The 21287-nt window shown below is 44.7% G+C and overlaps 1 protein-coding gene across 4 annotated transcripts; it reads right to left on the reverse strand.

The window, feature by feature from the left end:
* Nucleotides 1–7679: 7679 nt before the first annotated feature.
* Nucleotides 7680–20783, reverse strand: MTRES1 (mitochondrial transcription rescue factor 1). Of its 4 annotated transcripts, XM_074333357.2 has the most exons (5): nucleotides 20665–20783; nucleotides 13520–13998; nucleotides 12002–12078; nucleotides 11828–11900; nucleotides 7680–7960 (listed from the first exon to the last, which is right to left on the reverse strand). In XM_074333357.2, exons 2-4 carry the CDS (start codon nucleotides 13984–13986, stop codon nucleotides 11860–11862), a joined length of 585 nt encoding a protein of 194 aa, XP_074189458.2. In that variant the 5' UTR covers nucleotides 13987–13998; nucleotides 20665–20783; the 3' UTR covers nucleotides 7680–7960; nucleotides 11828–11859. The 4 variants fall into 4 exon arrangements, with proteins under 4 accessions (XP_074189458.2, XP_019590620.3, XP_019590621.3 ...); XM_019735061.3 differs by lacking the exon at nucleotides 12002–12078; XM_019735062.3 differs by lacking the exon at nucleotides 12002–12078 and having other exon boundaries at nucleotides 20362–20701.
* Between the last annotated feature and the right edge of the window lie 504 nt (nucleotides 20784–21287).

Raw genomic sequence — 21287 nt, forward strand, 5'->3', positions numbered from 1 at the left:
TCTGTCTTTCTCTGTCTAACATCACTCAGCCCAATACCCTCTAGGTCCATCTACGCAGCCACAGATGGTGAGAACCCTTTCCCATCCATGGCCGAGCAATATTCCATTGTATATATGTACCACCACCTCTTTATCCATTCTTCCATCGAGGCACACCCAAGCTGCCTCCACATCTTGGCCATTGTAAACAGTGCTGCAATGAACATATGGATGCACATGTCCCCTCAAAGTAGCATTTTGGGTTTCTTTAGATAAATACCCAGAAGTGAGATTATTGGGTCCTTCTTTGTCATTTGTTACAGCCTTTGTTTTAAAGTCTGTTTTGTTTGGTGTAAGTATTGCTACCACACCTTTTTTTGTTTGTTTTTATTTTCATGAAATATCTTTTCCCCATCCCTTTACTTTCAGTCTGTGTGTGTCTTTTGATCTGAAGTGTGTCTCTTGTAGGCAGCAGATGTAAGGGTCTTGTTTTTTTATCCTGTCAGCCACCCTATCTTTTGATTGGAGCATTTAATTTATTTACATTTAAAGTAATTCTTGATACGTAGTCTTGCCATTTTATTATTATTTTTCATTAGTTTCAGGTGTACAAAACAATGTAATAGTTAGATATTTACACCCCTCACAAAGTGATAACCCTGCTCCCCCAATCTACTATGCCTCTGACATCGTATATGTAATAGCTGTTACAACGTCATTAACTCTATTACCTATGCTGTACTCCACATCCCGTGACTATATGTGTGTGTGTGTGTGTGTGTGTGTGTATATATATATATATATATATATATATATATATATATATATATATATAATTATAGTTGACATACAATATTATTCAGCTTCAGGTGTACAGCGCAGTGGTCAGGCATCTACACAGTCCATGAAGTGGTCTCCCTAACCATTTTATTATTTATATTTTTGATTTTTCCCCCTTTTTTTGTCTTAAGTCCCTCTAACCTTCTTTGTAATACTGGTCTGGTGTTGAGCAACTCCTTTAGCTTTTTCTTGTATGGAAAGCTCTTTATCTGTCCTTCAATTCTAAATGATAGCTCTGCTGGGTAGAGTAATCTTGGTTGTAGGTCCTTGCTTTCCATCACTGAATATTTCTTGCCATTCCCTTCTGGCCTGCAAAGTTTCTGTTGAGAAATCAATTGATGGTCTTATGGGAGCTTCCTTGTAGGTAACTAATTGCTTTTCTCTTGCTGCTTTTAAGATTCTCTCTGTCTTTAACCTTTGCCATTTTAATTATGATGTGTCTTGGTGTGGGCCTCTTTGGGTTCAATTTGTTTGGGACTCTGCACTTCTTGGGCTTATATGTCTGTTTCCTTTTCCAGGTTAGGGAAGGTTTTCTGTCATTATTTTTTCAAATAGGTTTTCAATTTCTTGCCCTCTCTCTTCTCCTTCCGGTATTCTTATGATGCAAATGTTGGTATAATTGATGTTGTCCCAGAGGCCCCTTAAACTAGCCTCATTGTTTGGGATTCTTTTTTCTTTTTGCTGTTCTGATTTTGTGTTTTCTGCTACCTTATCTTCTAAATCACTGATTCAGTCATCTGCTTCATCTAGTCAACTACTGATTCCTTCTAAAGTATTCTTCATTTTTGTTATTGTATTCTTTATTTCTGTCTGGTTCTTTTTTATGTTGTCTATTTCCATTTTTATGTTAACTATCTCTTTGTTGAAGTTCTCCCTGAGATCATTGAACATCCTTATACCAGTGTTTGGAACTCTGTGTCTGGTAGATAGCATGTCTCCATTTTGTTTAGTTCTTTTTCTGGATCTTTGTTCTGTTTTTATTTGGGCAATGTTTCTTTGTCTCTTCATTGTGGCTGCCTTGCTGTGTCTGTTCCTATGTAGGGCTGGTGTACCTCCTGGTCTTAGTGAATGGCCTTATGTAATAGGTGTCCTGTGGGACCCAGTGGTGCAGTCTCCCTGGTCACCTTAGCTGGGTGCTCCAGGTGGTACCTTGTGTGGGTTCTGAGTACCCCCTTGTTGTATTTGTGACTTGATTGTTGTTTGCACATCAATGGTAGGGACTGACCCTCGGGCTGATGGGTTGTGAGGACTGGCTGTGACTACAGTGGAGGTGCTGTCATGCAGGGACTGACCCTATAGGGCAAGGTTCACTTTAGCGGGGTTCTCGTGCCTGCCTAGTCTGCCCTTTGGGTGTGTTGACATTGGAGGTGGCCAGGTGATGTTCCAGCCCAGTCTGAAGTTGGCCACTGGGCCTGCCAACCCCAGGGCCTTTTGGGAGGTGACCTGCTGCAGGCCAAGTTCAGCTGCAGCCTGTGCTCTTCCTGCAGACACCTGGCATGAGCCACAAAGCAATCCAGAGGTGGCCGTCACCCACATTATGATTGAAAGAGCCTTGAGAAGCCAAACCTCGAATCAAGGCCGGCTGTCACTAGTGCCGGGCTTAGGGCTGCTCAGCCAGAGGTACAGGACATGCCAAAGCCAGATGCTGCTTGTTTGGGTTTTGTGAACCTTTGAGAGATTTTAGGAAAGTCCACAGTATGAGCCAAGGCAGGCTGTTTATACAGAAAACCCACTGGAAGGGGCTTAGGTGTGCCTGAAAGTTGGGTAGGGTGTGGTCTTGGAATCACTAGGGTGGGGCAGATAGTCAGTTTGATGAAGACTCAGGTATGGCGTCTGCCTGCGTCTGCACGTAGGGAAGGGGGCGGGCTCAACAAAGAAACAAAATGGCTTCCGCCAGCTCCTCCTCCTGGGAGAAAGCTGCTCCTCCAGCCCTCACTCTGATGCCAGACAATTCAGCTCCTCTCTGTATGTCCCTGGCGCCTTTCGAGCTGCTGCCCCAGCGCTGGAGCTCAGAGCGAGTGAGTCCGACAACGAGTAAGTCTGTGCGTTGGCCTCTTAAGAGGAGCACCTGGGACTTGAGCCACCCTCCATCTCACTCAGCCACAATCTCCGCTGGTTTTCACAACTCGAAGTTAAGGAGACTTTTCTCCCAGGCTGGGGAGGGGCTGAGGAGGTGCTGGGACCCCTTGTTACTCAGGATGGGTGTGGGGACAGAGTCCCAGAGAGCAGTTTCCAGGCTCTCGACCTCACATGGAAAGGTGCTGGCTCGGTTAGTAGACGGCCATCAGCTGTGACTGGTTGGCCATCAACTATAACCAGTTAGCCATTGGCCACTGATACAACTGCCGTGGCTAAGCTAGCCTGGCGGATTGCAGTTAGCAAGTGAGGTCAGTTGGCAGAGAGGTGGACAGCAGATTGCGGATCGTGTGACTCCTGCTTCCTGTGTCTCCAGCCCAGCCGCCAGCAAGGATATGGTGGTGTGACTCCCCTATCGATGGCTCCGTGGGTGTTCCTTTTTGGCCTCACCATATCTTGCATTCTTGTGCGGGGAGCAGGAGCTGAGACCCTGCATGACACCCTGTACGACAGTGGGGGATCTCTGCAGCTGAGATGTCCCTCCCTACTTTTAGTGGTCAAATGCGGGTGTGGGACCAGCTCATTCGTGTCTCTGCCCCTCCTACCAGTCTCGAGGTGGCTTCTTCTGTATGGTTTCGGTTCAGCTAGACTTCAGGTGATTCTCAATAATGGTTGTTCTGTGGTTTAGTTGTGATTGATGTGGTCCTGAGAGGAGGTGAGCAGAGCACAGCATTTACCTACTCTGCCATCTGGACTGGAAATCTTCACCATCCTGCTTTTGATATACCTGGTTGACCAGTAACAATGATCAAAAACCTTTTAAAATGGCCAATAAGCACGTCGTTGTGAGGAGAGGAAAATCGCTGTCTCAGAAGGCTGCATCTGATTTCAGAGGCCTCCAAGAAATTCCAAGCAATAGATTGGGTAGTAGCAGCTACGAAAACGCAGAAGCAGCAGGTTGTGGGAGCTTGTGTGTGTAGGAAAGGAGAACTTATGAAGAGTGCATGTTACAAGTAACTATAACTCTTTACACTTATATTAAACTGGCAAAAGTCAGAAAGCTCTATTGTGCATAGGGGCTGGCTGAGGCTATGGCTGTACAGGCATTTTGTGTGTTGCTAGCGGGAGGGCAGCCTGGTGCCGCCATTGTGGAGAGTAAGCACCACTGTATTACTTGTGGTGAGAGAAGTTGGTGGAGTCTGGGAGAGTGGGTAGGCAAAATGTGGTAGATGCATTGAATTCATGCAGCAAAGAATCAATGGATTAGCTGTACCTATAGTTCCGTGGATGAATCTTACAAACCATTCTGAGTGAAAAAGATACAAATGAAATATATCACATAATAATGCCAATTGTGAGATTTAAATATATGTGCGCAGAACAGCAAAACACATTTTACAAGAATGCACACAAACAAAAAGATATACACATTAAACACGTTAGAATAGTTGGCTACAGTAAGGGAGGAGGACCTGTGGAAATACATGAACACGAGAGGAGAAAAAAATAACTTGAAAAAAGAACTTGAAGGGTGGATACTGGTGCTAGGGCATTTCCTAATGGAAAACCTTGTGGGTGTGTGTCCCCATTCCACCCAATGGTTCGTTGGTAAATGTTTAACAACTGGCTCTCCAAGGGAAAAAATAAACCCTGGTTCACGGTGTTTGCTGATTTCCAAGGTGAAAATACTCTACCACAGCTGATTTCAAGCTGCCGATGTGACTCACTGAAAGCAGCTTGGGAGATGCAGACATTCTGTTCTGAGTCTGCTCGATGGAGTTGATAATTTCCTTCACTACTCCCTAAAATTATCAATAAGTTGACTGATAATATTGACAATAACTTTGAAAGGCCAAATATCTATAGGACCAAGACAAGGCACAACTTTAGTGGAGTGCCATTTTATTTGTCTAATGCACATTGTACACCCTTTAAGAAGGTTCGTGGAACATGTACCACCATGCCAAATGATGTGTTTTCTTTTTTAATTTATTTAAAAACGGTAGTTAATGTTTCAGTCTCCCCAATCATTGTTGGCCAAATCATGACTTAAGAATATCCGCCAAATATCTATTTTTCTCAAAATGCTACAGAGATAAACTATCGCCTAGCCATCTATATAATTTTACAGGAAAGGAAGTAAATGTTATTTGGCAGAGATATACAATTAGCATCATATTTCCTAAGAGAGCTGTTTTTTGAAAGGATCAACCATTACTGGTAAAAGGGCTAGATAGGCCTCTACCAACATAGTCATAACTTTAAATTGTTCATCCTTTAAAAACAGCAAACACACACTAGAAGCATTTTCAGATTTTCCTGAGCACACAAGTACTATTAAAAAAAAATTCTTCCCTGCCATTCCATTAGAGCAGGGTGTCTCAACCTCGTTACTATTGACATTTTAGGTCAGATAAGAATTTGTTGTGGGACTGTCTGTACACTGTAGGTTATTTAGCAACATCACCGGTCGCTACCCACTCAGTGCCCAGACCACCCCCTTAGCTGTGACAACCTAACATAGCTCAGGACATTACCCTTTGCCGTTCCTGGGCAGCAAAATGACCCCGTTTGAGAACCACTGCTTTAGAAACATCCAAGGCTTTCATCTTTTCATCATGTTGGTGACACTTTCACTTAGCAGACCTTGCTAGGACAGCCTTATAAAGCAGCTATCATTTGGGTCAAGTAATGAGTGAGCTGCAAGAGTTCCATAAATCTTTATGAATTGCTTTTGTTTCTGCTAGTTTCATAAATATGTTCCAAATTCCTTGCACTATAGACAAACAATGAGAAATATTAGTTTTTGCCATGTGCTATGACCAAAACAAAATTTTGCATCATCGATGTCTTTTCTTAGTGTGAGACATCTCTAATGGGTCAAACCCTGTCAAGCAGCTGAGTTAGGTATTAATTACTAATAGTTTCAAATCGCCTTCCAAATAGCCCTTCCGGCTCTCTAGCTACCGTCAGTTCATCTTGTCTCATACAGCACATTTTAACTTTCAAAGACATGACAAGATAGGGCAGTTAGTATCCCGATTCCCATCTGACCAATGAGGATGCTGAAGCTCAGAGGTTAAGGTCAAACTATCACCAAGGTAATGCAACTTGCTAATGGCAAGACTGAGCCTAAAAACCAGGACCCCTGGCATAACACGAGATCAAGCTGTTTCCTACCATCCAAAACTTCTGTTACTTTCTGAAGAGAGGGAGACAGACCGAGACTGACAAAGGGACAGGAAGTGAGGGAAATGAGGAAAAATATGGAAATCAATATAATCTCCTAAATTAAAAGTCATAACTAACTTATGCTGAAATTAAATACATTATTTACCGATGACCCCGTTTGAGAACCACCCGATTAGTAAGTGGAAAAATAGAAAAATTCCGTTACAGTGCACAGTATATTTCTTCCTGAGAGCTTAAAGCTGTCAAATAAAAATTGATTTTCCTGTGTTTTTTGAAATCTGATCTGGTAAGATTTCCAGACTCATGGGTCCAAACATCCTACTGCTTTAGGCTACAGAAGTTTCCCTTCACTGTCAGTTAACCTGAATTCTCAAGAATTCCTGAATGGCAAATAAAAGGCCCCAGACACAGCCAGTCTTTTTGACATGACACAACCTAATGTCTCCTCCTATTTGAGCTGACCCTTCCAGTGCTAGGAAATAGCTCCTAGGAATCTACAAATTAGTTTATATATGCAGATGCCCTTTTCTTAGACGATATATATTTGTGTGTCTCTTCTACTACTACTATATTTTTTTAGGCTTTGACCTTTTTTTTAACACTTTGAGAATTAAAAGAGTTGGTCTCTGATTTATTCTCTTCATTGATAAAATCTGTATATATTTTTTCACCTGAAAATTAAAACCTCAGCTTATTACCCTAAACTAATAACATTTTTTTGTAAAGGGCCAACATTTTTTTTGTCAAGGGGGTCATCACATTTTTTTGTAAAGAGCCAGAGAGTAAATACTTTAGGCTTTGTGGGCCACATAAGGTCTCTGTAATATATTCCTTTCTTTTTTCTAAACATTTTAAAAATGTAAAAACCATTCTTGAGTGTCATACAAAAGATCTCTAGCTGCCTTAGTTTATCAACACCTGCCCTAAACAATCAATTTTAAATGGGCCTTAACTAGTTTGGAATTAGTTGGAAGTTTACACAGACTTTTGAAGACAAACTGAAGAGAACTAAGGCCAACAATTTGGTAGTTCAGAAAGGCCAGTGGGGAAATGGTCTCCGAATGCTTCTCCCTTAAGGCTATGAAGTGTGACCTTGACTTTGCTTAGTTTTGCCTTAAGAAGCCTGAACCCAAGGAAGATGGATGACAGGGATAAAACAGATAAAAACACTACCGTGTTTCCCTGAAAATAAGACTGGGTCTTATATTAATGTTTGCTCCAAAAGACGCATTAGGGCATATTTTCAGGGGATGTCTTATTTTTTCATGTACAACAATCTACATTTATTCAAATACAGTCATGTCATCTTCTCTGGAACATCGTCATACCGTACTAAATGCATCCGCCTGTCTGACGATTTTAACTGGGGCTTGCTTTCAGGGTAGGTCTTATTTTCGCGGAAACATGGTAACAACAAGGCCATTTTACACTGCCTTCTGTAATTAACGTGGGAGACAGTAGGCTAATCGTTAAAACCCGTTCTAGGCTTAGTTCATTCAGCACATGTCTCAGTCAATCCCAGGAGGGAAATCCAGGCCACTGGTAGTGTCTCCAACATATGGACCCTGATTTCCACAAAATGGCTCAGCAGATTCCAAACAGTACAACTTTATTTTAATGAAAATATCTGCTTTTTAAGGTAGCTCCTTCCCCCACCCCTAGAATGCAGATCTATCACTAAAAAGCAATCCATTTATTTAAGTATACTCTTTTTAGGCAATTTTAACTTTTTCCACCGTCGTAGCACCACTCTGTATTTTTCACTTTCAGTCTTCTCTTCAAACACCTTTTTCAGCAGAATCCGCATCACTGTCTCTGTTTCTGCTTCTTTATCTTCTCCAATCAGAAGATCCAATGTATCTCCTACTTTCACCTGAAAATTGAAAGAAAATGGAGCCCTCATTACATCTTGGGAAACTCAATGCAAACATCCCCGCTTTCAGTTTTTACCAGGTGATCGTCACGCAGGGGGCAGGTGAGAAAAGGTCCCGACTCCTCTGTAAGTCACGTGTCCCTAGGGCCTCCCTCGGACGTGCCTCAAACACATGCAGCTCAGTACCAGCCAGTGTCCTTCCTTCACACCTCGACAACCTGCAGCTTGTGCACAGTCCCTGTGTGGTGGGGCTCAAATACCCCTAGTGGATGATTTAAGGAAAGACCTGTGCGGAGGCATTTATTTTGGTAACAATGGCTAAGGACAAAGAAAGTGGGGCACAATCATAGAGAACAGGTGCACAGTAATTACATTCACTGAGACGACAACTTCCAGTGTAACACTTTCATCGATTTCAACCCATAATTGGGCACGAGGCAGTTGGTTGGGAATTAGTCACCGTGGAACAGTGGTCAGCTGTACCTCTTAGAGAAATGGAAGTAAAGAAACTGCTTTTCTAGCCCTGGCTGGCCCGAGCTGCCACATCATCAAGAAGAAAAAGCAGGAAACAGAGACCAAATGGATGGGTGCCAGAGGGGCAGGGGTGGGAGGATGAGTGAAAAAGGGGAAGGGGAATATACTCAATACATATTGTGATAAATTTGCACTGTGACGGATAATTGTTAGAATTAGTGGGGTGATCATACTGTAAGGTATACAAATGTAGCATCACTATATTGTACACCTGAAACTAATATAACTAATATATTATATGCCAACTATATTTAAATTAAAAAAGAGAGAGAGAGAGAGACAGAACTCAACTCACAAAGATGGAAATATCACAGAAAAGAGGGCCGAGTGGGATTCTGACTCAGGGGGTTCCCAGGGCTGAGGTGAAGCCCCTTCTTGCCCAGATGGGAGCTTTGGGCTGAGCTAGTGCAGGGTATGCCCTGGGGCAGTCATGTCACTGTTGCTAGGAGGCTGACAGCCCATGACCGATACCCGGTCTTGGCAATTCAGGGTCCCAGGCGATCCACCCAGCAAGTCAGGAAGGGGCGACGCCCGCCCAGATGTCACATGCTTCTACTAGAACACAAGCCAAGGATGACCGGTGGCCATCTCATCCTGCTCACCATTCCTCCAGGGGGAAGGGGGAACCGCATGTGTGGGCCACGGACCCCACGTGGGCACACGTAAGCACTTAAAAGCCTACTGGAGAGCTTCTGTTTAAGGCGCATGGTGCCAAATGCTGACTTTTACCTTATTTTCCAGTGAGTGCTCTGAGGCAGTAATAACGCCACGCTGTCGGAATATCTGTACCTCACCACGGCAGGCCCGTATCTGTTCTCCCACCCACGCAAGGCCTCTACAGGCCCAATTCTCAGTCCCCAACATGGGCCTGCACACCTGCTTGCCACAGTGCCACACTGGTCAGTCCAGGCAGCCCAGAGTAGCTGGATATAAAACTCACACAGGGGCTGGTTTTAAGCCAGTAACTTTCTCCCCTTTGGGCTGCGAAGCAGAAAGGCTCATGACACAGCCAGGCATGATGACTGCTTCTCCCCCTGGGGGTGAAGGATGGACTGACCCAGGTTCATCTGGCGGCTCTGTCCTCCAGTAATTCTGCTGGGTTCAATTAAAAAAAAAAATGACCACGCGGCTCCAACTGTGTGGACATTTTAAAATCAATGTCCAAAAATATAAGGTTTGGGAACTCTGCTTTATGTTTTTTGCCATAGTTTTGTTGCATTAAAATTCACTTTTAATAATATATGCACATGATACACAATTTAAAAGGTACAAAAGGATATACAGAGAAAAGGCAACCTTTCTTGTGTATCCTTCCACAGACATATAGTGCGTGTACTTGAAGAGAGCATCCCTTTGGTGGCTTACTGCTAGGGCAGAGAACAGGGAAGAAGGTTTCTCCTTGACCCAGCCAGTCCCAGGGAGAGGTGAGATTAGGCAGCTTCAGTCCCCGAACCTGGGCTCCACACACTTGCTGAGTAAACAGTTACCCAGCACCTACAGCACCTACAAACCGGTTACCCCACCGGTTTGCAGCTCCCAGAAAAGCTTTGCTCAGCTGCAGGGAGCCAGTGTTAGAGCTGCAGCATCAGACAAGCTCCTGACCCTTCAGGGCGGATAGCCAGGCACAGGCCTGCCCTGCAGAGGCAGGCCGTGGAAGGGGAGGTGTTCTTTATCCCTGCAAGGCCCTGTCCTTCCTAATGTGGGAGAGGGCACCGCAGACACAAAGCAAAACTGGCGGGGATTAGGGGCTGTTCCAAATATCTACATTTCAAATCTCCCCGTAGCTGCAGTTACTATGGCTACCAGGCCTCCTAGTAACAAGGCAGCCAAGTGGTAATACTGGCCCCTTCCTTTGCTGACCCTCAGGAGAAATCTGGAAGGCAGCCGAGACAACCCAAGGCAGAATGAAGCAGCAGCAATTAGGCTGTAGTTAACAATACCTCAAAGCAGAGGGAAAAACAGACGGTGGTGTTTGTAAATGAGGCCCCCGCACAGAGGCATCATGCAGCACGAGCAGGTCTTGCCTGGGGAAGACTGTGGCTGGCAGGAGGGGGCTGCGCTATAACCAGGAGACGTAATGAAGGGACAAGGGAGGGCTCTCCAGCCGCGTATGGAGTGAGTGCCAGATGTCCTGCTGCTCACTGAGCAATGACTGACACTCGCTGACTGAACCTGCCAGGTCAGGTGCCATCAGGGGACTTCGTGGCTGACACAGCTCTGGGGAGTTCCCCTCCTGTCCACTGAGCCACAAGAACCTGTCTGCTCCTGGGAGAGAGGGCTTTGAAGAAAGCCTCAGGGCGCACCCGGGCCCATGGCCGATGGCTCACATCCTCCCAGGTCGCAGGGCAACGGGATACAGCTCAGGTGCTCCAATCCCAGGGGTGTTTTGAAATGAGAGAAGCTAAGATAAATACAACCTCCAAAAATGTGTCTAATTTCCCTGGAACATTTGTTTCCTGGACACTGACTAAGAGATTATATCTGCCAATGCCTCGTATGTCTGTGTCTTCCACACCTTTCAAAGGGTCTGTGTCATACAATTTTTTATTGTTTTGTTAACTTTTACTATCATTATTGTTTTTTCCAATTAAGAAAGTGATACTCGTAAAAAGTTCAGAAAATAAAAAGCATGAAGAAACTATCCATAATGCTCCACTTAAAAATACTAAAAATATTATTTTAATTCTAGATGTATTTATGTAATTTATTTTTACAAAAATACATATATTTAACAGAATATATATATATATATATATATGATTTATTGTAACTACACTGGATACTGGAAATACATTTTTTTTAACATATAAGTGACTTAACAGTAGTATTGCTATGAAGCTGTCAGAAAACATGAAACCTTCTTGATAGCTGCCTTGTACACACAGCAGTGTATCCAGCAGGTGCTGGGGGGAGGGGTATACTTCTGAGCTGGAGAGATTCCACATCTGCTCAGGTAACAGCAGGCCAAAGAAATCTCTACAGGGATCAAATGTTTCTTTTCAGCCTGATTATTATGATTTCATGGGGCTAACATGAATGACTTGGAAGTTTCATTAGTAGATATACCTTCTAGTTCTGCTGGTGGCTTATCTTAACATTTTAAAGAAAAAGAGGAAGCTTCATCTCAAAGTCATTATGGCTGCAGAAGAGCAAGTGGCCTGTGTGACTGAAGTCAGCTGGTGATTCTCACTAGCATGACCAGGCCCTAGGGAGATCTCAGAGAGGGTAAGACAGACACAAGGATGCCCCGAGGAAGGAGCCCGAGTGGAAATTGGGGGTGGCATTGAGTACTGGCATAGCAACAGACAATATCTGGCGGTCTTAACATCTCACCGTTCTGCTTTTCTTCCATAATTTTTCCCCGTTCAGCCTGAGTTCACCTTTGTAGAATGCATCTTCCACTTTGCTTAAAAAAAAAAAAAAGAAAAAAGTCAAGGTGCTTTAAAATAGAAATATATTCAAAACAATTATACAAGTTTGAGACAAACGCCTGCCATGAATGCTTACTCTGACAGTGACTGGCCTCCCACAAAATCTCCATTCTGGGTGCTGGGAAAGTGAAAGTCACCTGCTCCCACATGGATCTAAAACGGAGACCAAAGGGCTTCAGCACTTCTGAAGAGGTGCTGACCTGCTGCCCAGATGTGCCACTACTATCGGGCAGGTGATGAGTGCTCTAGCGGGCCTTCCCTGAGGGGTCAGGTCAGCAGGGACAGGGCCTGGGCTTCTCCACCTCACTCCCTGTGCAGCAGCCCCTGCAAGGTGGTAGCTCCTGCGCTTCACGTAGACAAGTGAGCACTCCCTCCCCCTCACATACCTGTTCTGTGCTCTGACAGGAAAACCGGGCACCACACATATGGGGAGGCCTTTAAGAAATCCTCTACTAGTCTGCGCTGAGGTTGGGGGAACTCCAATCCAGCAGCTGCCAAACTCTGAATTTAGTCACTGGGGCAACGGGACCAGGGGAGGATGCAGACAAAAATCAGTGCCCTTTCCCTTCGCCGCTCTGACTCCTGGTGATTGACACCTGGGGTTCTGCTTAGTAACAGCAGCAGCAGCCACCACTCTGGGCGAGGGAGAAGACTCACAAATCCCCATCAGGGTGCCTGTGGGCTCAGAGGCACCTTTATGAGTCCTTAAGCGTCACAGATTAAAAAATTAAACTATGCCACTAAATTGGGTCATTAAATTAGGTCATACAAGTTACACAAGGAAATCTTTCTGAATTTATCATTCATATCATAATTCTTACATTGCACGCAGTACGCACATGAGTGCCCCAAAAATGAATGAACAATGAGTCACTAGTCTTATACAATGAGTCTAGTAGAGAGAGAAGGAAAATATTAAAGAAACCTTGAAAGTTACACTTAATATCCCTAGGTACTGTGTATGAACACACATACTGGTATTCTCATTATCATCCCTAACATATTGAGTACCCACTATGTGCCAGGCACTGCTATAAATGCTTTAAATGTATAGAGAAATACTCATTTAATCCTACCAACTATCTTCTATTATCCCCATTTGACAGATAAGGAAATGAAACACAGAGAATTTAAGTAACTTGCCCAAGGTCATACATAGAACCAGGATCGAAACCGCAGGAGTCTGGCTGCAGAGCCGCCACGTTACACTGCTTCCGTTGGTTCTAAGAGGGATCTTTTCATGCTGTGGTATCTGTGAAACCCAGGTGCATTTTATATTTGCTACACACATCTAACATGGTGATTCCTTTTCGCCTCAAAACTGTTACTAAATCAATGGTTCATCTTACAGTCTTACTTTGAGTTCTAGAATCAAGGAAATATGGCACGTGGGACTTGCAGGCAGTCACTTGACTTCTTTGGGAGTCATTTTTCTTGTCGATAGAATGAAATAATTGAAAGAGGTTTCCCATAAGCCCCTTTCATATCAACGGTTACTCTTCACCGTGATATGGGCCGTGTGACTGGTAATGCTGCGTTACAATAACCCACAAGCAGACAAGCGATTCTGTAATAAAACATACGTCCTACTTACTTTCTTCCCACATCGAGGCCGGTCTTCAGGATGATGTCATACCGGAAAGACTGCACCACCTTTTCCAGATCTTTGTAGTCCCTGACCGCAGTGGGGTCGTCCTCCAGCTCCTCCTCCTGCTCTCCCATCGCCCTGTCCTCTCTCTCTTCATCAGAGTCCTCTGCATCATCGACTTTTTGAAGAGTCTTTTTAGTGGATTTTTTAGAACTTATATTACTTTTGAGTCTTATGGAAAAGGGGAAAATATATTCTGGAGATATTAAAAGCCCTGGGAGTCTCAGTGAGAAAACGTTACGGAAAAGTGTTTTATAACCTGATGCATTGAATTTGGTACTAGAAAAATACAGGCACCGATTCCAAGAAGCACAGAGCTTGTGTGAAGGTGTCCCTCGCAGCACTCCCCAGAGGCCAATCCAGGCGTCCTTTCTTAAAGCACTGGAGGGCAATCGGATACTGGTCATCGCCATGGCGCATATAACCTGAAATACAATCATTCCGTTTATTTCACACATGCAGTGTTCTGGTATTCTGACAACAGAAACCACACACACCGTGAACACTTGCTATCTGGTACCGTACTTAAGCTCCCCTGCAATAGGCCGCGTTGGTCTGCATGTACTGAGGGCCATGCCCTGTGCCATGACGGATCTTCAGGCTGTGATGAACGTGCTTACCTCACAGGGTGCTTACCTCATAGGGTGCTCATGACAGTGGAACTAGATACTAATATGTGAGAACACTGGTGCTATACTTTCCAACACCAAGTTAACTTGGGTAATGATTGCTACTGAAAAATATTAACAATAGTTCTAGATGATTTGGTTTAAAAAAAAAATCTCAGGGAGAGGAAGACTATTTACTGACACTTGTTACACCCATACAGTTTGCCAAGGAAGGACACAGATCATGACTTCATAAAATGCAGAGTGAATCTTGAAACTTTATTTCAACCTCCAACCCCAGCAAATCAGAGCCAGGAATAAACAGATTGGACAGATCTGCATTTTACCTGCTTGTGCATCTTCTTGCCACTGTTTAACAGAGGCATTGGCTACCTAGCAGAGAAGGAAGAGAGAGGCCTAGAGACCCACAAACTAGGTAACTGTTTCCTGAGGCACTAAGGCCCTGACATGCCAGAGAACCATCGATTCCCACATACCTCAAAGGCAGCAGAAACCATTTTATTAGGATGGTGGCAGACCTTCCCAAGTACATCAAGATGGTTTTAAGACCATGATTTAGTAATGCGAGAAGGGTTTCCTTTGTGCCATGGCAGACTGATTTGGTAATGATTCGTATGAGTTTTCCTTCCTACTTTCCATTCATCATAAAGCTGACAACAGCAATTACCTGTAAGCCCACTCAATAGCACATAGCTAGCTACTTCCAAGTTACATTTGTTAACATCTTGGGCCTTATTTTTGTTGGCATGAATGAGGCAGACTACACAGGCTCAACTTTATTATCTCATTGCTCTTGGGAACGCAAAGTGAGTCTTACATGAGAAATAAAGCAGGCTCAATTTAAGGGCTGTTTTTCAACACCACTATAATTTGAAACTATTTTTAAATGCTATGCAAACCATGGAGTACTCTAACATACTGACTAGAAACTACTTTAAGCACCTTAAAGAGAAATATTGATATTATTTGTACACATATTCTAATACAATACAGAACAAGTAATAATCAGTCATACAAACAACTTAAATTTTATATAAGCAGGGATAAATGGAGAAACTAGTTTATTTGAGTAGTTCCTATGGCTCACTACAATCAAAAAACTTTTTTAGAAAGTTACCTAATGATGAACTACTTTTTATTTTGCCAAATAAAGATTTTTTTTATCCTGTATTTTGTCATGTAAGGATTTTTTTAGTAATATAATTTTTAAGACAAAGGAGATTTCAATGTTTATATATGAAAAATATTTTCATGGTATAAAATTTGAAAAAAACACACACAAAAACCACAAAGAAAATTCAAACCACCCGTAATCCACTCAGTGATAACTAACTACTGTTAACATTTTTGGCATATATTCTTCACAGTGTAAAATTTTAAGAAAAGTAATTCACTCACAAGCAGAGCCTCTCATACCTTCCCACCCACCCAAAGGATGCAGGAAGGTTAACCCTAAGTGGCCAGAGCTGTCATCAGCCTGAGGAATTCTGTGCTGGGCCTTAGTTCTAGACTCACTAAAATGCATCCAGGTAATGTCTAAGTTATGGGCCAAGACCGCCTGCTGTTAGGCCTAGACCAGAATGGTTTATAAGACGCTCATGTAACGGAGAAGATGAAGGCTGACTTTAATAATGATGATTTGCCTATCTTTAGGTCAGTGTTTTTCAAACTGTGGGTCATGAGCCATTATTAAAATTTTTCACTTTTTAAAAACTAAAATTGAAGGGTATAGAAAACATGACAGTGTACCATACCACATGTAGTAAATTTTGTTACAATTACACACACACACACACACACACACACACACACACACACACAGGATCATCATGTAAAATGTATTTACTATGGATCACAAAAAAAACAAAACACCGGTCTAAGTGACTTCAGCGACACTTTTTCCTATCAGGTATAACACCAAAGGCCATGTGTATGCCTTGGACCTTAGGGCCTGGCTGCATGTTCCGCCCCACTTAACAGTACTCTCCAGAGCTACGTGTCTGCAAAGATGACAAGGGCAGCCTCTCAGGGATAACTGTGCAGGTCCCCTATTTTACGGATAAGCACAAATGAGACTTGAGCAGTTTAACAAGTTGCTAAATCTTACAGCTAGTAAGTGGTACAGCCAGGATTCCAATGCTGGCTTCTTAACCCTCATTGATTACTATGGGTCAGGCACTGCTCTACTCATAGTAACTCATTTATTCCTTTCAACAAGCCCATCTCAGTTACAGGGTCACATAGATACTAAGTGGATTCAAACCCAGGTTCCCTAACTCCTAAGTCGAAGCTCTTTACCACCATGCAGAACTGCCCACCATTCTTCTGACTCCAAGTGCATGGCTCTTTCTACTACACCATGACATTTATTTTCTCCTTTTCTTTGAAACAAAAGCTAACCTTCACTGACTGTAATATCAGAGAGAGTGGAGAATTTCAGGAGTAGAGGAGAGTGAGGAAGCGTCACACCCACTTAGAAGAAATCCTAAGAGGAAACATCCTTCGGGGGGTGGGGTCAGTCCTATCTCTGTCAGTCCCCGGACTCCCACACCCCCCCACGTCCACCCCCAAAGTCCTGCCTTTTTACCTGTGGTCTCCTGTGAGGAATGCCTGGATATGATGGTGCTCTCTGTATACATCACAAATAGTTGTATTTGCCTGCACTAGGAAATTTACTAACACAAAATGACTGTTTAAAATCACACTCACATGTAAATACAATAAACATAACCAAAATGTCAAGCCAAGTATGACCTCTGTATATACGTATTAGCTACTCGCTCCCTCTATTTCTGATCTGCTCTCCTCTCCAGCAGGCAAACACTGGTACATGCTGGAAATTTACATAAAATTTATGAATGTAATATTGAGAAAGCACATTAACCTCATTTTTGCTGGAGATGAGCATTTGTAGATGTTGGCAATAGATAGCCAGGGCCCCGGGTAGGGTCGAAGAACCCAGGTTCTGCCTCAGAGCTGTGAAACTGGTCAGAGGAGTGGACGTGCCAGAGGAGAGGGCAAAGCAGGCCCCAACCCCTCTTCAAGCAGAGTAGTGGTATTCGTGAATATGTTTCATTTGCAAAAATGGATTCTACTACTGAAAAAAAAAAGCTTCTGTCCCTTTAGAATGGCTTCCCCTCTTCCAGGCTCCATATAAGATCCACTGTCTTCCTCCACCTCCCCTGCTTACTCCCCATGCACTTTTCCAAACTCATGCTGCACCAGTGCTGTGTCTTTTGTACTATTCTTATGTCCCAAACTCTAAAGGGTAGTGGCAGGGCAGGAACTGTGCCCCTTTCCTCACTCCCACCCCTAATCTGCTCAGCACATATAAAACCAGTGAATACTTGCAGATTCACTTTCAAGAAATGAAATGAGCCTTCTACCTACTATTCCATCCACCTCCACATTCACTCGTTTGCCTGCACATGCCACGTGGCCAGCGAGGCCTAGGTATAAAACACAGTCCTTGCCCTCACGGAGCTGCCATGTAAGTGGAATGTGGGAGAATGTAATGAAAGCTGCGGTCCAGAGGCAGGACCCTGCACAGACTGGATCCCAGGGCAGGGATGCCTGAGGAGAGTTCTCACGGCAAAGGTAGCCTGAAACCGACCTTTGGGGACACAAGTTACAACAGTCATTTTTTTGCTTTCTAATGGACCATTCTCATCAGTACGCTGTTACTTCTCATTCGAAAACCAACCAACCAACCAACCTTCTCTTAACTCCACGAAACCCCCAGCCAGTACCTCTTTCTTGCTCCTCTTTACCACAAAACTCCTCATAAGGGTTGTCTATACTCTCTTCAATGCCTCTCATTTTCTAAATCCAAAAGGTCATCTGATTTGACTTCTCAGCAGCATTGGAAACAAGTTATCACTCCCCTCTTTTCCACTTGGCTTCCAGGACACCTCACTCTTGGTTTACCTCCTACCTGACTCGCTGCTGCTTCTCAAGACTCCTCTGCCGCTTCCTTCTCTTCTCCCTGACATCTCAATGTTGGAGGACACAAGGGCTCAGTCTCTGGTCCCCTTCTCTTCTACATTCACTTCATCCAGCTCAATCTAGCTCATCCAGCTCATCCACTTCATCCAGCTCAGTTTTGACAAATGGCACATCAACACAACAGACATTTTTATGGCTTTAAATACCACCCATATACCAACTACTTCTTAATCTATATCCCCATTCCAGACCTTCCAAATTCCAGACTTGTATATCTGTGCACAAAAGAGTTAATATAGTAGGCCTGAGACTGCTATCCTTAGAAAGGTCAGCTTGCAAGGTGGCCCTTGGGTAATGTCTAGGAACTTGAATTTCAGGAGGGTTCTCAACATTCCCAAAATGGACAGGAGTTGTTCACTGTGCCTAAACTGTTGGTACAGTTTGATTTATGCTGAATAGCTGCTTTCCTTCCAGGAGGCTGGAATTTCAGTACGTCCTCAGTAGAGGGTGCATGTATGACCAAGTCCCAGTAAAAACTCTGGGCCCTGAGTCGCTAATGAGCTTTCCTGATAGACATTTCACATACGTTGTCATAATTTGTTGATGGAGGAATTAAGCATGTCCTGTGTGACTCCACTGGGAGAGGACTCTTGGTTTGGAAGACTGCTTCTGGTTTCAAGACTTTGTCCCATGCACCTTCTCTCTTGCTGATTGTGCTTTCTATCCTCTTGCTGTATTAAATCATAGCAGTGAACCACAGCTGAGTCTGGTTGAGTCTTCCTAGTGAATCAATGAACCTGGAGGTGGCTTTGGGGACCCCTGACACAATATCCAACTGCATATTCAATATCTCCATTTGAGTGCGTAACAGGAACCTCAAAAATTGGTCCAAAAACAAACTCCTGATCTATCTCCAGACCAAAATCTGCTTTATCTGCAGCCTTCTGCACCTCAGTTAATGGTAACTCCACCCTTCTAGTTGCTGAGAACAAAAGCTTCCAGTCATTCTTGACTCTGCCCTTTCCCTCATACCCATATGCATTGTCAGGAAATCACATTGGCTTATCTTCAAAACATGTCCAGCATCCCACCACTGCCACTGCTACCACAGATTCAGGCCACCATCCTATCACTGCCACAGTCTGTTCTCCATAGGTGGGCAGAGTGGTTCTTTTAAGAAGTAATTTACACCATGTCAATCCTTTCCTCAAAAGCCTACAAAAGCAAAGAGAAAAGCAAAATCCCTACGGTGGCCTACAGGCTCTCTGTGACCTGGCCCCCCATGTCCTCTCTGACCTCATCTCCTGCCTCTTTCACCCTTGCTCACTCAGCTCCAGCCAAACTGGCCTCCCTGATGCTCCTCATACCCACCAGGCACATTTGCTCGAGCTGCACCTAGAGCCCTCTTACCCCCGATATCTGCATGGATAACTCATCTTCACTTCAGTGAGGTCTACTCATTCCAACTCTACCTAATAGGCATCTGGTTCTCCCAACCTCCCCTTCCTCTGCTCTCCTTCCTTCCCCTACTCATTACCTGCTATCATATTCTATAATTTACTAGTGTTTTTGTTTTTCACCTGTCCCACCTACTAGAACACAAACTCCACAAGGGTAGGGACCTTCACCTGTATTGTTTTCCTTTGCTGTATCCTAAGTGCCCAGAATAGTGCGTGGCACACGGTAAGTGCTTAATTATTGTGGAGTGAAAGTAGATCAGAATTGTAGCATTAGAATGAACCTGGAAAAGAAAAACGATGGGGCTGGACTGACGGCAAGAGGCTGGATCTCCAAGGGCCTTGCATAGCGAGTCTGGACTTAACTCAGAGAGCAGGGGAGCCATAGATAGATCTTAAGTAGGGAACTGACCCCATAGGAGTGCATTTTAAGAGATTTTCTTGGCGACAATGTGGACGTGAGCTGGGGATGATCGTGGTAGGAAGCCCGACGGCGGTTTCGGGTAAGATGTTCAGGAGAGATATAAAACCTGTGAACTAACTCAAGGCTGTAAGAGGCAACGCTATCCTTGACCTGCGCAAATCGGTCCACGTCCCTGCGTCTGTCACTACTGCGTAAGGACAACCTGGTCTAACCACTTGTAGGTCTATTGCAACTAAAAACCCTCCCTTCTCCGGGTGACCTCAGCGGGGCGACTAACTGCTGAGACGGGGTCGGATTCCCCTCGCTCCCTTCCCGCTCCCGCGGGGTGCGCACCTCCCCGGGTCCTCAAGGTCATGGGAAATTGGACACCTGCGTCCTGGAGCTCCGGGTCTGCGTCTGGAGCCAGCAGTAGGTGCCGGGCCCAGCCTCTGCCCTCCGGGTCCCCACGGCCCCTATTGCCGCAGCGTCCAAGGGCCGTCCCGAGGCTGGCCCGGCCGGGACAGGATGCGGGAGACGTGCGCGGAGATCTGGCAAGAAGCGCGGGCGGGCGGAAGCGCTCGCCGCGCCCCTATGACACAAGCGCTCATGGTGTAGCAATAGACAAGGGGGCACCCGCTGGGGGCGCGGCGCAGTTACCTGTACGTCAAGGCCGCTCCTCCCCCCTCCCTCCTCTGAGCCGCGCTGACCTCCGGCCTCCAGGCCCCGCCCGGCTCATGCCCCGCCCCTTCCGTCGCCGGTGCGGCAGAGGGGACCAGGCGGGGCGCACAGGAGCGGTGGCGGCGGCGCAGCGACCCCTGCTGGAAGCCGAGCCTAGGAGGACTCACGGAGGAGGACTACTCGCGGGGAGAGCCGCCCAGAGGACGCACCCGGTTCTGAGCGGGGCGCGGAAGCCAGCGCAGCGTGATTCCACGTGGTTGAAGAAAACTTATGCTAATACGGTGGGCCTTGTATTCTGTGGGGCCACCGAACTTTTTGAACATCTTTGTTTGAACATAGACATTGTCTCCAAAAAAGTGTGCACACCCGCCAGCATTTACTGACAATGTAAGGGAAATTCAGAACATCTTTTCAAGAATAAAGCAATTAAAAGATCAACTGGAAAAAAAAAAGATAAATTGAGTCATACTTGTCCATGTTATGGGTCAGGCAGTAGGTGTTAGAAGGCAGAAAACAAACCATGTAAAAAGATGAACCAGAAATTAGAGGAAGACCTTCCAAGGGACAACCTGTTTAGTGAAGTTTTGTATATGTTCACGTTC

The sequence above is a fragment of the Rhinolophus sinicus genome, chromosome 2 (assembly GCF_057876585.1).
Source record: "Rhinolophus sinicus isolate RSI-liver-muscle chromosome 2, RSI-T2T, whole genome shotgun sequence".
Lineage (NCBI taxonomy): Eukaryota > Metazoa > Chordata > Mammalia > Chiroptera > Rhinolophidae > Rhinolophus > Rhinolophus sinicus.

Bases quoted from the DNA above. Each gene is read 5' to 3' on its own strand.
- MTRES1 (XM_019735061.3), bottom strand. From the start codon at position 13,986: ATGGCGATGACCAGTATCCGATTGCCCTCCAGTGCTTTAAGAAAGGAC. The intron at 11,901-13,519 runs GTAAGTAGGACG...TTTTTTTTTAAG, and splicing joins GGCCTCGATGTGGGAAGAAA to CAAAGTGGAAGATGCATTCT. The intron at 7,961-11,827 runs GTGAGATGTTAA...TTCAATTTTCAG, and splicing joins TATGGAAGAAAAGCAGAACG to GTGAAAGTAGGAGATACATT.